The 17012-nt window shown below is 39.6% G+C and overlaps 1 protein-coding gene across 1 annotated transcript in view; it reads left to right on the forward strand.

Annotated features, from left to right (window-relative positions):
- The window catches only part of PHF20L1 (PHD finger protein 20 like 1), a 2880694-nt gene that overhangs the window by 2375152 nt on the left and 488530 nt on the right, over window positions 1-17012 (forward strand). Inside the window, exon 20 of the mRNA XM_044066227.1 lies at window positions 8904-9062. Within this exon, the coding sequence (XP_043922162.1) occupies window positions 8904-9062 (159 nt within the window). The remainder of the gene's footprint in view (window positions 1-8903; window positions 9063-17012) is intronic.

The following is a 17012-nucleotide window of genomic DNA, read 5'->3' on the forward strand; positions in this document are numbered from 1 at the left end:
TGCTCAGGATTAGAGGAGGGTGGTGTGCCCCCAAGGCTTCCTCTGATGAGTCCATATTCCTAGAGGCGTTCGAAGCAGGGCCATCTACCTCTTGGGTGTCCCCTCCCCCCGCCCCCCTGGTGGACCTTTTTTCCACCAGGGCTTGGAAGGAGCCGGACACTGTAGAGCCAGTCCCCAAGCGCCCAGATAGGATCCTGAGTCCCCCTGCTGAAAGAACCCACTGGAGCAGAGGTCCCCCCATGGATGCCATGTTGGTGGCGGCGGCCATCAAGAGAGAGCTGGCTCAGGAGAGCTCTGCAGTCCACCCACCGAGTAAGGACTCTCGAGCGATGGACCGCCTGGGGAAGCGGGTCTTTAGTTCAGCAACCTTCTCCATGAGAGCGCTGAACTATATGGCACACGTCATCCGGATGTAGCGGGATCTAATAAAAGAATACGCTGCATCCCCCCCAGAGTCCATGTCGGAAGGAGACAAGCAACTGTACTCCTCCCGAATGTCTACTCTACGTTCAGTTTCCAACACCTCTATGCAGCTCTTGTCACAAGCCACTGAAGTAGCCGCTAGAGCTGGCGGAGCCGACCTGATAATCAGGCGTCAGGCCTGGCTCCGACACTGTGACTTCTCGGAACCCTTTAAGGCATCATTCGCGAATGTCCCCTTTGATGGTTCTGCACTTTTTGGCAAAACCTTTCGCGACACTTTAGTCCAGAGCGAGAAAGATGGGAAGACGTTGTCTGCCATCGGAGTCCGCTTCTCTGCTCCCCAGAGGTCCTTTTCTAAGAACCAAAAGGGTCAGAAGAAGATGTGGTTCCGAAAATCGCATCAGTCCCAGTCTGCTCCGGACAACCAGTCCTCTCGTGGCAGAGGAGGACAGGGAGGACGCCGCCCAAGAGGCAGAGGGGGTCCCAGAAACTTTGGGTCCAGAGAACCTTTCTCTGAGAGGCCCACGCAGAACCCTGAGAGGTTGCCCGGCTGCTCCACTCTGGAGGCAGTCGGGGGGGCGTCTTTCGAAGCACCTAGCAATGGTGGGAGTCCATAACAACAGATCGCTGGGTGCTTCGCATCATATCCAGAGGTTACCAAATTCCCTTTATTGTAACCCCCAAAACCAAAAGCCTCCCCGATGTACCACCCAATCAAAGGGAGGCAGCTGCTACAGAAATTCAGCAGCTTTTACAAAAAAGAGCCATCCAACCCGTCCCCCCAGATCAGTTCGGATTGGGGTTTTACTCCAGGTTCTTTCTGGTGCCAAAAAAGACGGGGGACTTGAGATCCATTCTCGATCTCTCTCTCCTGAACCTGGCAGTGCCCAAAGAAAAGTTCTGAATGGTCACCTTACAATCTATTCTCCCCCTATTACGGGAGAACGATTGGATGTGCTCGATAGACCTCAAGGATGCGTACTACCACATCCTAGTGGACAGATGCTCCAGGAGGTTCCTCCGCTTCCAGCTGGGAGCCAGTCACTTTCAGTTCAGGGCCCTTCCCTTCGGTCTCACCTCAGCCCCCAGGGTGTTCACCAAAGTCTTGGTGGTCATAGCGGCCCACCTGAGGCTTCAGGGAATTCAGGTCTTTCCGTACCTGGACGACTGGCTCCTCATCGCCCCAACAAGGCATCTGCTCTGTTCAGGCAGGGATTATTTCCTTAACCTTGCTCCACGTCTAGGGTTGACTATCAACATGACCAAATCCTCTCTAGTCCCTACACAGGTAATAGATTTCATAGGGGCGAGATTGGATTCCAGGATAATGCTTGCCTTCCTGACTCCCGATCGGCTTCAGAACCTGAGGTTGCATGTCCAGGCCATTCTCATACTTCCTGCTCCACCTGCGGAATTGATCCTGAGGGCTCTAGGGTCCATGGCGGCAGCTATTCCTCTACTGTCCCTAGCCCGCCTAAATATGAGGGTCCTGCAGTGGACCCTCCAAGTACAATGGTCCCTGTCTCGCAACCCCCCGTCCCATCCTATTCCCCTAAGCAGGGCTTGCAGAGGGTTGCTCATGTGGTGGCTCCAGTCCCCGAGTCTCCACACGGGACGACCATTTTTGATGCCTTCCCCCGTCGCCACAGTGACCACGGACGCCTCTCGCCTGGGCTGGGGGGGCACTATTCAGGCAGAATGGTCCAAGGCACGTGGAACGACACAGAGACCTCTTTGCATATCAGTGTCCTAGAGATGAGGGCGGTGCTTTTGACATTGCAGGCACTTCACAGCCTTCTCCCGATTGGGACGATTGCAGTACAAATGGACAACATGTCAGTTGTCTGGTACATCAACAAACAGGGGGGAACCAGGTCTTATCCTCTTTGTCGCGAGGCCATGAGAGTGTGGGAATGGGCGATTTCCACCAACCGCTTTCTTATTGCAACGCACATTCTGGGACGGTCCAACATCCTAGCAGACAGGCTCAGTCGTTCGATTCTGACTCCGTACGAATGGTCTCTCAATCCTCTAGTAGCGAAACAAATATTTGCCCAATGGTGGCACCCCTGTTGCGATCTTTTTGCTTCTCCTTCAAATACCAAATGCAACAGTTACTTCGCTCTAATCCCCCCTCAGGGGGAGTCCCCAAGAGACTCTCTAGTACATGCTTGGCCTCCCGGTCTCCTTTACGCTTACCCTCTTTTGCCCATGATGCTGAAACTCCTACAGAAAGCCAGTCGGCTGGGGAGCAAAATGATCCTCATTGCCCCATTCTGGCCTCGTCAAACATGGTTCCCGTACCTGTGGTCTCACCTAATTCATCCACCATGGATTCTGGATCCACTCCCGGATCTCATTACCCACCCTCTGGGTCTCCCGGCCCCCAACCTGGTCAACCTCAAGCTGACTGCTTGGTTGCTCCAGTTCCACTCCTGATTAGGACTCCCGGAATTTCCTCACCAGTCAAAGCCATCCTAGTAGCAGCACATAAACCTTCCACCAGAAGAGTCTACCGAAGCAAGTGGAAACGTTTCTCCATCTGGCTGGAGCACCATCACTTGGATCCTTTCACGGCGCCTCTCACGTCGGTTTTGGATTTCTTAACTACCCTTTTTCATCAAGGGGCTAGCTGCTCTACAGTCAAGGTACAATTGGCAGCGATTTCGCATTATCATGTAGGGCATGAATCGGGCCCTCTAATTACTTCCAAGCTTTGTAAAGCTGTCCTCAAGGGTACTTTCCTTCTCAGACCTCCGGTCAGGGAGGTAGTACCCCCATGGGATTTGTCTTTGGTTCTCCAAGCCTTGACTAGCCCCCCTTTCGAGCCGGCGGCCACGGTTGATCTTAAATATCTCTCTTGGAAGACTGCTTTCTTAGTGGCCATTACTTCAGCTAAAAGGGTCTCTGAACTTCAGGCTCTATGTGTTAAACCGCCGTATTTATCCTTCCATCCAGATAGAGTTTACCTCAGGATCAATCCGACCTTTCTGCCTAAGGTGTCTTCGGAAGCTAATATTAATCAATCTATTAATCTTCCCATGTTCTTTCCCCATTACCAGAACAAAGGAGAGTACAAACTGCATTCCTTGGATATGCACAGACAATTACGTTTTTATATTCATCGAACTGCTGGTCATAGGCAATCTGACCAGTTGTTTGTCTCCTTTGCCAAAACAAGTTTAGGCAAGTCAATTTCTAAAGTTACACTATCACGGTGGATAGCTAGTTGTATCCTCTTAGCGTATCAGAGTTTGGGAAGACCTGCACCTCAGGGAGTCCGAGCTCATTCTACTAGGGCCGTCGCTACTTCGGCGGCTTTTAAATCTAGGGTTCCCTTAGATGATATTTGTTCCGCAGCCACTTGGGCCTCATCTCATACCTTTATCAGCCATTACAAACTGGATGTTGTCTCCAGAGGTAGGGCGTCCTTTGGCTCTGCAGTGCTCCGGTATGTTCTTCCATAAAGACCACCCAGGATTCAGGTAGCTGGGGACTCTGTCCCTAAGGTTGCTGACAAATGAAGTTCCTACTTCAGATTAAGAAGTTATGTACTCACCATAACGTTCCATCTGAGTAGGTATCTTCATTTGTCTGCAACCATCCCCCCCTCCTTCCCCCTGACCTATAGGATCTGTCTTGGATAAGCCCCTTCCGGGGCACAATAACAATGCTTATATCGGGCAAACTTGATCTGAGGTCAGTTAGGGTTGGCAGGGGATTATGGGTAAAGGGAGGAGCTAGGAGCTCGGATCTATGCTGTGGTAAAAGTTGCCGGCTCGGATCCGAGATCGGATCCGTGTCCCAAAGGTTGCAGACAAATGAAGATACCTACTCAGATGGAATGTTATGGTGAGTACATAACTTCTTAATTTCTATGGCTGTTTTCTCCGTTTTTAACCCCAGGCTGAAATTGAAAAGGTCTGTGATTATCAGAGTTCTACCCTTGTTAGCAAATAAACAGATAAGTAGTTGAATCATCCCACCAGATTTTTGAACATCTGCATTGTCTCTCCAGATCTGTCATCCTTCATTTTTGTCCACAGTGATTTTTTGTTGCCATCTTTCCTCCCCATATGCATTGTTAATCATGACATTCAATTGGCTGTCTTCCTTTCACCTAATTTTGTACCGCTTTTGGCACTGTCCACTTTGATTTTTATTATCCTAGATAGTTGTTTAGAGCACAGAGCCCAGGACTTTGCCTCTATAGCACTGTACTAACTGTAGCTCTTCCCACAGCAGTTTCTCATTACTTTCCAACCATTTACTTACTGCACCTAATCATTACTTCACCTCACACCCTTCTTTTTCATGTTTACCCAGCAGACTTTGTAAGATGAAAAAAAAACTTGGGAAAGATTAAATAATTGATATAAATTATGTACTTCCATTCTATTTTGTTCTGTTTCCATCTTCATTTACTTGTAAAACTAAATTAGGTTAGCTTTACAGGACTTTCTGGCTGTGAAAGGATGCTGGTTTCTGTTCTGGAGGTTGTTGCCCATCAAGTAAATGTTTAAGCCTTTTCCTTAGGGTCTTTTCCAATTTGTTGCTCCAGCACTAAGGTCAGGCTGACAGGCCTTTGGACTCTGCTGTGCACTGCTATCACCGTAACCCATTTCCCTTTGTTTACTATTTCACCAAAGGACAGGTATTTTAAGCAGTTCCAAGACAAAATCTTAGTTTTTTAAGAATGAAGTGAGGACAGGTGACCCAACCCACCAGACCCTTGAGTCTTTATCCTTCTGTTGTACCACAAGTTCATTTTCTCTTCATCCCTTGACGATGTCTTTAAGACTTGATGTCAAGTTTTCAGTACGTTGAAGTGGAGATTCAGCTGGAAAAGTTCTCTCAATTGTCTGTTTTAGAAATGTCCCCAGTGGCATTTGCACCAGAATCACTTTTTAATCTGTGTACAGCGTTATACACTCCATTCCATAGACAGGTTTAGTTCTGTTTATGTATCTACCTAAATAAGTTTATCTACTTTTGTCTTTCTTCCCTACACCATTTGACCCATTGTTACTTGGATTACATTCCTGAAGGCATTTCTACTCCAAGAGTCATTATTGAGAAAAGCACTACTTAAGCAACTCAGTTTGTGGTACCATAATCTTACTGTTTAAGGGCAGAGTCTTGCAGTGGTAGATATTTACCCTGCCGCTGTTACTTCTGCCTTAGACTGGATCTTATAATCTGTTTCTTCCATTTAGCATATGTACACTGCTAATCTGAAGTTATCTTTTACTGAGGTGAGTCAACACTTGTGAACCACACGCACACACTAAATTGTAATGGCACAGTTTGTTTCATAAACTACGACCAAAGCAAGAGGGACAGCTTGTCAAATTTTTGGATGAAACTGTAGTCTGCTGCTTTAAAGATAATCCTCAAGCTGCAGCAGCCTTTGTGCTGGCTATAATATTTAGGGGAACAGTAAGAAGAAACCCCCCAGTGCAGGGAGCTGTACCTTCCACAATAGAACTAATTTTGCTTATCACTCACTGTGACTTTCAGGTTATTAATTCTTTTGGAAAACATCATTCTGTAAGGTATAATTTGATTAACCCACACTGTGTACTGTGAATGTCCATTCTAATATTCCTTTACACTTCATTCTATTGTGGGTGGACAGGACTAGGAGCATATTGGGACCACACCTTTATAGAAATGTTGCTCGTTATTGCTTTGTGACACGCAATACCTATATAAGTAGAGATAGGAAAAGTTTGATAAGAGCTAATGCCAGTCTTATTATGATCGTATTGGTAATGGGAGAACAGTATGAGAAAGGTACATCTCTCTTGTTCTATGCATTAAAATGTCTTAGCATTGTCCTCTTAATGTCTTTGCAGAGGACAAAATAAAAGGTGTAGAAACGAGCAATCCAAACCACTTTAATGAAGAAACCAGTAAGTGCTTTCATCTACTTAAGACTTTTTCAAACTGACATGCATTTCTTTGACCTAGCTTTTAAAACATGGAAAGTCACATGACATCAAAAATCACATGATATAACTTAAAGCACACGTATAAAAATACTAATGCTTTAACTTCTTTTTAAAAAAGCAACAGAGTCTTCCCTATTATTAAGTCCTGGTAAATGGCAAGCATTTAATTTTACCTACCAAGAATATTCTGTCTACCCTAGTTCATCTTCAGCATTAAATAACTTGTATCCTTTTATCATATCTAATACAAGAAATTTAAAATTCACTCTACTTTTTCCTCTCTTGTAATGTTTAGCCAATGCATTTTTTCATCACCAGTACTCACTACATGTTTATGTTCATATATATGTCTGAATAACTCTCAGTACGCCCTACATAAAAAGCAGTGCATAACATGCATTTCACTAAGTAAACCACAAGTCTAGATTTACACATGCAACAACCCTTTAAGATGATATTAATATTATTAACTAAAATCTCTTGCACTCCCAAAAACAGTTAATCACAGAAATTACAACTAAAACATTTGCACATCCCTATTTTGTTTACAATAACATTACTAGGGGCTTTTAACTTGGCCTGAAAGAAACTCTTCTCTCTCTCTTGTACAAAAAGGGGGCAGTCTCCCAATACTACTTTCAAATCAGGATTATGGTTGAATATTTTCCAATTGTTCAAAATAATTCTTTTTATTGCCAAGGCATCTACACTATTACTAACATAGAAGTTCTAAAGTGTGCTTTAAGTTATAACATATGATTTTTTGTCATGAGACTTTTTCTGTTTTTTAAAAACGGGGTCAAAAAATGTATGTCATTTTGAAAAAGTCTTATGTAGATGAAAGAGCTTAATGGTTTCTTGATTAAAGTGGTTTGGTTTGCTTATTTCTACACCTTTTATTTTGTTGTTAAATGCAATATAAACTAAAATTTTCAAATTCAAATAACTATTTACGACATTTACAATCGGCCTAGAATGAATCAAAAGAAACCAGTAGAATTCTTCAACATTAATTTGATACACAACCACATGTACTTATCAGAGAGTGAGTCCATTTCAAAGGTATCAGTCAGAGATAGAATTTTCCTCCATGGATTATTTACCAATGGCTTTGGATAAGTTCTGAGTTCTTTGATTTTAATTTCCATTAAAGCTGTTTCCTTTACCAAGGACAGAAATTCTTCAAAGGAAGGAGCGATGTTGGAATGCCACTTCTTAGTTATACATTTCCTGGCGATTGTTAATATTGTCCATAATAGATATAAATTTCTTTTGTTGAAGTAAGGACCTTCATTAACATTTAACAAACGTAGAGCTTTGGTTACATCAAAAGAATCTGTAAATATAGCCTGCAAAAAGTTACTAATATCACACCAAAAAGATTTTATAACAGTAAAGTCATAAATATGTAACCAGTCAGCTTTGCAAATCTTTTGACATCTCCAACAAGTCACATTTCTGGATGAATTAAACTTGGCAAGTTTGTCAGGTGTCAAAAAAGCTCTATGCAGAAACTTCCAATTAAATTTTCTCCAGTGCTGTGAGTTTAATGTTAACTTTACAGAAAGTAGGATATTAGATTTACTTTCTAATGATAAGCATAAGACCAAGGCAAATTCTGAGGGCAAAAGTCATGGCACTATGCCTAAGTCACAGGTACTAGTTAGGAGGTGAAGAGGAAAGTGCTGTTGCTGGTGTAGAGAATGGAAAAGGGAGAATTGGTATAGCACCAGTTAATTATATCATGGGCATGTTGGTGGCATAAAAATTAAGACATAAGGCATGAGAATGAGACAGCATCGTGGGTGAAAATTTATGAAGAATTCATGGCAGACATCAAGAAGAAATACTTCTCAAAGGTGGTGGTATGTTCTGAAGTAAATTTGCTAACAGATGTGGAGTGTGAGTCTTAGAATGGATTTACAAATACCTAGGACAGGTGGGAAAGGAATAGAGATGGAATGGAGCAATTGCACACAACTAACTGCAGAGGTCATCTATCAGCCTCTACCTGTGTTTCTGTTGCATATCTAGCCGTAACATTTGTTATTATAGAGATTGTCCCCCAGAAATATACTCCATCTGTGTTCCTTCCAGCAAGTCTGTTTCAGAAATTTGTTATGTTATTTTCTTAGTGAAGTATACAGTACTTTATATAAGTAGAGTGTGATTTAGCTTGACATTTATTTAATTCTTAAGTAGTGGGGCACCAGACTATAAGTGATTTAAGAGTATCTTTAGGGGTGGGTGAACGCAGGCAGGGTATGCTGATGTACTATACCACTTAATTTTTTTCTGGGTGATTGATGTAATTTGTGTTTCCAGGAGTTTAAAGTTGGGTGGTTTGTGTGATAGTTGTGTGCAGCATGTAGGCAAGAAAGGCTAGATTGCTACAGGTTTTTCTGTCTGTCTGTGCATGGACTTGTGTGTGTTAATGTTTATGTACTGAACCGCCAGCATAGGTGTTGGGTAATATAAACTTTAGTGTTTAACCCTTAAGTAACAAGCTTTTAATTTTCTTTTCAGATTATTTGAAATATGATGAAAATTCATTGGACTTTCTGGACAAATGTTCTCACCCACAATCTTTGGGAAATTCTGTAGTTCACAGAAATATATTTCAAATGAAAAACTCATCTTGCCAGTATCCAAGGGCTATTCTGTCTGTGGACCTCACTGGAGAAAGTAAGCATAATTAAACAATTTGTTCATGAGATTATAAACAGTTAAAGGTATATAGGTACATACCTTATTAAGATGTTGATAATGCACAAGGAGTAGATGCTTTTGATAAAATTGTGATCCTTTTGCATGCACCTTGTGTCTTTAACATACCAGTGTGAGACGATTATTCTTTTTATTTGAAAAGACTTGGACAGTTTGAAAAATTAAAAGAAATTGTGTATTACTGGTAGATATGATTTTTGAAGACTCTCTGTAGTAGGGCACAGCTGAGATTTCTTCTGAGATCCCATCTCTCGGCATAAAATGTTTGCATTCTTTGGCTCTGGTGCTGTGAGACTCGCTTGCTTTCCGCTATCTTATGTTGTAGCATCATGTGTTGAGAGAGGAGACAAGACTCATCTACTATACCCCCATGCCATATGCTCTCCAGTTCTTTTCTGCTGCTACTCAAACCTCAAATCTCTGTCCTGTGGTTCATTTTATGAAAGTTCCTGCATTTATTGCCCTTAACACACTGATATCTTGCAAGTGCCCTTACAGTTACCATATTATCAGCCAAGGCCTTCATTGACATCTTTGTCCTAAACAGGACCACATTAAGAAAGAATGCTACAAGTGCCAGTGCATCAAACCCATTATCCGGGGAGGAGGTGTGAAAACCCTAAGACCTACTTGACCTGTCACAGAATTGAATGTTGTCAGTGTATGGATTTTTTGAATGGTCATCCTGTACAGTTCAGGTAAGTGTCCAAGAGCAGAAAAACATAAAGGGGGCAGGAGGCCAATATCAGTGAAGTCTTTTCATCAAAGGACCAGTCTTCCCCCACTATAAGCTGTTTGTTAACACCCATTTAGGAGGTTGAACTTGAGCAGGTGTCAGCATCTAATGATGTAGTGGGTCAGAAGGTGACTAGAGAAATTGTAGCTGTCTTTCTGTAGTGGATAGTGAGTGCCCCCAGTCCCACATTTGAGAGCCTGGAGCAACAAGCCAACCAGTGAAGTTGCACAATAGTTCAAGTTCCACAGCAAGGGTTTTTTGTTTGAATTTAGGATTAGTGTGTTTATTTCATCAGCCCTGGCTATAATGGAAGTAACTAGACTTCCATTGTTAACATTCCTAATAGCACCCCCCCAAGTGATGTCAGACATGATTGCTCTGTTTAATGTGTTATGAAGTTGTACTCGTGGGATTTTAAATGCACCCTTGGGGGCAAGCAGTTTGACAGTGGTGCATGCTTTTCAAAACTAGGTTTCATTTTTTTATGTATTCATCACTGCTGAACATTGATGAGTCATCACGTGACTGGTTTTCACTCCCCATTCCTAAGTTCACAAGCTTGTGATAACTTGCAGTATTCAACATTTACATCACTGTTGCAGTACCTAAGCTGTATGGGTTATATCCTTGCCTAGATCATAACCACCAGCTAGCTTTAAAAGCTGTGGGGTACATTCCACATGTCTAAACTGCCACTGGCTTGAGCAGAGCCACATAAGAGGCAGTTTTAGCTAGGTTAGCACTTTTGATATGTGCTGTAAGGGAGAGAGGCGGGGGTGAGTTTTAAAGCTAGCTGATTGTGTTCTGTGATGCTAGGACTGATATTCCCTCTCTGGCCTGATATTAGTTAGGATGGTATAGTAGATGATTGAATGATCACTGCTACAATAGCCTTAGCTATATTGGTTATATCCTGCATAGGATACAATAGCCGCCCAGCTTCCAAAGCTTTAGGTCACTTTCCACTTGCCCAAACCATTACTCAGCTGATGCTGAGCTGACTAAAAAGACAGGTATGCGTTGCTAGTCAGTTTAGAGCTTTGCTACCAATAGAGAGTGGAAGGCTGAGCCCTGAATTGATAATGCTAGGAGCAACAAATATTAAATGTCCACAATGTGACACAAAAAACACACCAAAACACAAGGGGGAATGGAGGGAGGGAGTAGATACTGCAGCAGGGATCATTCAAACATGTACTTTTATGGTAAGTTTACTTACACAGCTGTACTATATTCATTATATTGATCACTGCTGTAGCATAAGCAGTATGGGTAGATTACCTTACCTTAATACATTTGGGATGTTGAAGGAGGAGGGGTCCAGGAGCCACTGGAGAATGGTCCTAGGAAAGCCTGATCTAGACCTAGATAAGGAATAAGCTTTTATAGTGCTTTGCAAAAATATGTACAAAGGACGAAGAAGCTACAGATTCTAGAATACTTCTAGAGTTCAGCTTTTTCCAAAAACCAAAGGCTCTAGTAGAGTGGATCTTGACCTTAAAAGGAATAGTTTCATTATGCTGAGTATAACAAACGGTAATAGCCTTAGACAACCATTTGGAATTGTCTGTTTTGGCAGATTGTCCCTTCTTCTTACCTTCAAAAGAAATGAACAATTGATCTGAAGATCTGAAAGACTTGGTTCTGTCAAAGTAGTACTTGAGTTGTCTGTGGACATCCAAAGTATGGAGTATCCTTTCTCTCATTTTTTTAGGTTCAGGGAAGATCGATAATTTAGTTTAAAGTAAACTCTGATAATACTTTTGGTGTAAAAGGAGTAGTAGTTCTCAAAGAAACCTTGTGTCTATGGAAAAGGAGATAAGGTTAACTCGGCATAAGAGCTTGCAATTCAGACACTTTTCTTGCAAACTTCAGAGCAATCAATAAAATTGTTTTCCTCATTAAGGTCCTCACCAGGTTAGGTGGCTTATATGGAGCAAATGTTACCTTCTGTAGCACAAAATTAAGATCCCAAGAAGGGGCAACCAGTTTTTCTGGAGGCCTCTTATGCAAAATCCCTTTCAAGAACATTTTGACATCAGAATGCATTGAAAGAGGAGGATCCATATGCAGCATGTTGAAATGGATGATAAATGAACCTTGGAGTAGTAAGAAAGGCCATAGGAATAGTATAAGTATTGTAAAACCAAAGGACAACTAGCCCTGAATGGGTGCTGGTTATGATGCTGGCACCAACTAGAAAGCATTTTCCTTTTATTGTTATATGATATTATAGTAGCAGGCTTTCTTACCTACATTAGTACCTGCTGCACGTCCTCAGTAAACAAGTGCTTAAAGAGAATTAAGACACTGTCATCCAGGCAGGCAGTTGAAGTTGAATGAGGTCTGGGTGTATCAAACATCCATGTTCTTGTGTAATTAGGTCCAGTATATGAGGAAGCTTATGTGTCTTTACAAAAGAAGAGAGAACCACTGTTGCCTAGGCCAGAAGGGAGTCATCACAGTGATCTTGAGGGATTCCTTCTGAATCTTCAAATGTACCCTGAATATCAATGGAAAGTGTGGAAAAGCATACAGGAACATTCTTGTCCAAGGAAAAGAAAAGGCATCTGTATTCCAAGCCTGTTAGCATGGAGTTCTGAAGTAGACTCTTGTCAGTTATTTGTTCAAAGAGGAAGCATGTTGTCTCCTAAAGGAACTCTCCACAGATGAATCAAATCTAGTTTCTATTAATGAGGATCTGCCTTTGTCCATCCCAGCTTGTCTGCTGCACAGTTTTACTCTAACGGAATGTAGGAGGCCTGTAGAGTGAGATTGTGCTGTGAAGCTGTATACTAAGCTAGCATAGCTTGTCTGCAAAGGGAATATGATGTGTTTCTCCCTTGCGTGTTGATGTACCACAGGACTGTGGCATTGTCTGCACCAACTTGGAGGTCCTGGGGACCAAATTTGATTTAGTCAGCTGAGTGCGTTGATCAGAGCAAGCATCTTTCTATATTTATGTGCTTGCATCTGTCCTTGGTGTCTCACACATTTTGCACATTTATCCCTCCTGACACTGCTCCCCAAGCAAAGTCCATGGCGTCTGTGGTGACTTCTTTTTGAACAGGGAAGGGAGAAGGGGGGACATGAATTTAAGGGTATTTGCAGTCTCCAAGTGTTTTCTGTTTTGACAACCCCCCACACTGGTACTGGAAAAGACAAAGAACCTTCAGATGGCATTGTATCTTTCTCATGTAATGTTTTTGCAGGGGTATCATGAGAGTCATAGATGCTGTCAAACCCAAAATTCTGAGGAAGTCCCTCACAGTGACCTGAAGTTTGAGTAGAAACCGTGATGACTAGCTGATGCCTCAGAATGCAGTCCTGAGTGATAGAGTCAAAATAGACTTTTGAATGTTCTCTTAGAATCCCAACTTGTATAAGAGGTATTTTAACCAAGTGAGAGATTCTTGACACTGTAAAAAAAAAAAAAAAAAAAAAGACACTGCAAAGGCAAACAAGTCATCTAAAATATAAAAAAAATGTGGATAGTCTGTAGCCTGCAATGAGGTATAATTGAAGCTAGACACTTTGGACAATCCACTGCACCAAGAATTTTCACAAAGGGTAAGACAGAGAACTGATAATGTGATTCAGGCACAAAACGTTACAAAATGCCAAAAACTTTCATTAAATAATTATTTGGTATTAGCAGGTTCCGGCTTTTGAACTAAAGGAAGAGACACTCTCATTTTATGGAAGAACTCACCAGTAACTCTTCTAAAGTAAGATACCTATGTTGATAAAAATGGTATGTTAAACATTGTTATAATTAAGTGGAACAGAAAATTACATATATTGGTGAACTCTTGTTGGATTCCAGGGGTTAGAGCTAAAGATGCAAAAAAATTACTTGGATACTGCAGCCTATTACACGATAGGTGAAGTCATAATGGCTGGGGATTTTAATTGTATTTTATTAGACAAAGATCCCACTGCAGATAGAAAGCTGAGAATCACATCTTCAGCCAAACAGTTAACAAATGTTGTAAATGTAACATGTCTAAAGGATATATATATATATATATATATATATATATATATATATATATGTATGAGCTAAGGAAAACAAACTCAATAGATATGGAACACAAATATTTATAACATTTTTGTCTCAAGCAATCCTATCACATATCAGAGAAGTTTCAATTGTTTCAAATCCATTATCGGACCATAATGCTATAATCTCTAATATTATTTTAAAAACTGACAATTTAATGTATTGCAGGAGATTACCATTGTACATTATTAAAATAAAAATATTCAAGGACTGGTATGTTAGAGATATCTAAAATTTCCTAGAGATAAAATCAATGGTGAAGTATCTGATGATGTCTTGTAGGATTCACTAAAGGCTTACTTAAATGGAAGAGCTGCAAGCTGGTATATTAGTAAAACAAGAGGATGGGACAAAGAATTGAATATACTACTGGTTGAAATATACTGGTTGAAATAGACACCCTAAAGTTAAATCTAAAACCAAATGACATTATCAATTGAACTTAAATACAAAATATGTTGAAATTCTAAATCATAAAGTTTCAATAAACCTGAAAAAACTTAAACTTCAGGTATAGTCAGTGAACCCTTTAAGCTTTCATAAATTTGCTCTTAGATCAAAGAAAATGAATAAACTAAATCATATCAAAGTGATAATACACATAAATAAAAATGAAACAACAGTTATTAAAGGTATTCTTGAGGGCTTTAAAATGTTTTATGAAAATGTAAATAATACAAATAACCTAGATAATGATGATATAGTTGAAATGTTTCTAATGAAAAATATAAATAATAAAATAATAAGTGAACAAATAAAAAAATGATAGACCCTTCACTTTAACATAAATAAAAGATCAACTAAAAAGTTGAACAGTAATAAGGCACTGGGCTTAGATGGTCTTATACCAGACCTGTATAAAATACTATTGGATGATGCAGTTAAAATATTAGATAAGGTCTATTGAGAAATATAAACAACTGCTGAAGTTCCTCCATCTGGAAATATTCCCTTATTCCACCTGTTTTAAAACAAGGTAAGGATCCTACAAAGTGCTCATCATACAGACCCATTTCACTTTTAAATGTGGACTATAAGCTGTTCATGTCCATTTTAGCTAACATAATTAATCTACTTATACGTAAACTAATTAACAATGATCAAATTGGGTTTATTTTAAATAGACCAGTGCAGGATAATACAACAAGAATGGATTTGTATCACTTCACTGAAAGACCATTCCACTGACACCCATTTCACCTAGACTAAATCACCTAAAACTAATTTCACTGACAAGTAGTACTCTAAGGCAAGTCAAAGGTATATGCTTTTTTTCCCCCACTGTAGTGTGATCCTGGTGTTAGTATATATAGTTAGGGAGGTGTGGGGGGCATAGCCCCCCACCTAGTTGGGTTTTACCAAATAATGTAAAACAAAACCAGGTAACAGAAAACCAAATTAAGTGGGGGGCTGTGCCCCCCACACCCTCTAACTATATATACTAACACCAGGATCGCACTACAGTGGGGAAAAAGGACATATACCTTTGACTTGCCTTAGAGTACTACTTGTCAGTGAAATGAGTTTTAGGTGAAATTAACTTTAGGCGATTTGGTCTCAGTGAAATGGGTGTCAGTGAAATGGTCTTTTAGTGAAGTGATACGAATCCAACAAGAATATATGCATTAATAGACTATGCAAATAAAAATGAAAAAGAACTTTGTCATTAGTCTCTATTTTAGATAAAACTTTTGACTCTGTCAATTGGTGTTGCCTGTTAAAAACACTTAGTCTATAATTTCTCACCTGAGCTAATTTGTATAATTTCTCACCTGAGCTAATTGTATTAATTTGTATAACTTTTTGCTTATGTTAAAATAGGTTCTTTTCTTTGTAATCCCTTTAAATTACAAAAGGCACAAAACAAGGTTGAACATGATCACCTTTACTTTTTGCATTAGCTATAGAACCCTTTGCTAATAGTATTAGATCCAATAAGAACATTGTTATCAAAATAAAAGAAGGTTTAGGACTTAAGATTCATCTCGTTGCTGATGATATTTTACTAACAATAGGAAATATAGATAATTCATTAAAAATATAATTATTTCTGTGAGTTAGTTTGAAGAAATCACGTACTTAAGATTTAATCATAATAAAACAAATACATTGTTAATAAAATTTAAAAATGCATACAAAAATATTCTAACTTCAATTGGAATAGCAATCAAATGAAATACATTCATATAACCATTATGTCTAATAGTAAAGAAGTAATACAAACAAATTTTTAACAGGTTGTTAACATTTTAAGTTTAGTCACAAATTGGAACAAATTCTTCTTTACCATGGAAGAACGATTGATGCTTTTTAAGATGGTATTTCTCTCTAAAATATCATTTGTCTTACAATCTTTAGTACTACTTCCAACAAAAAAAAAATGATGAAGCAGATAATATTCTGCTTAATTTTTTGGCATCCTAATAAACCAAGTGTTTCCTTTGACTGGTGCAGAAAAGGTTGGGATAATGGTGAAATTGATTCCTGATATTCAGTTGTGTGCAGTTTATGCAATTGTAAAAGTTGTGGATAAATTCATCTTCTGATTCAAAATGGAAACAAATAAATCAAGAAATAGTATTAGTAAATAGTAAATGTATTACAAATAGTCCGTAATAGATTTATCTGGATATTAAAGATTTTCATGTAAATGAAATTACACCCTCTTCTAAAATTCCATATTTAAATAACATCATTTCCTCTTTTCAGAAGTACACATTCTAACCATTGTATAAAACACTTGATGTTTTCTAGGTTTCCAAATGCATGTACAAATGACTGCTTAGAAACTCGTAACTTCAACAAAATTCTAGTATTGAAAGCAACTTAATTTATAGGCATCAATTCTTAAATGGTACTGATATGTAGACATATGTATACTGTTGAAAATATAATGTCCAAATACAGTCAAGATTCTGAGAATTGGTTAATTTTACAAATGTTTAGTGACTTTGTCAACATGAAGATTAATACGATATTTAACCTAGATAAGAAATTGTTCTCCATTTTATTGGAATTTGTAATAAACATCAATAATAATGCAATGAAAAATCATATTTATTACAAATTTGTAAAATTCTTAAGTTAGATTTCACATATTTAGACAATT

Source organism: Protopterus annectens, chromosome 3.part1 (assembly GCF_019279795.1).
Source record: "Protopterus annectens isolate FY-2018-M chromosome 3.part1, PAN1.0, whole genome shotgun sequence".
NCBI lineage: Eukaryota > Metazoa > Chordata > Ceratodontiformes > Protopteridae > Protopterus > Protopterus annectens.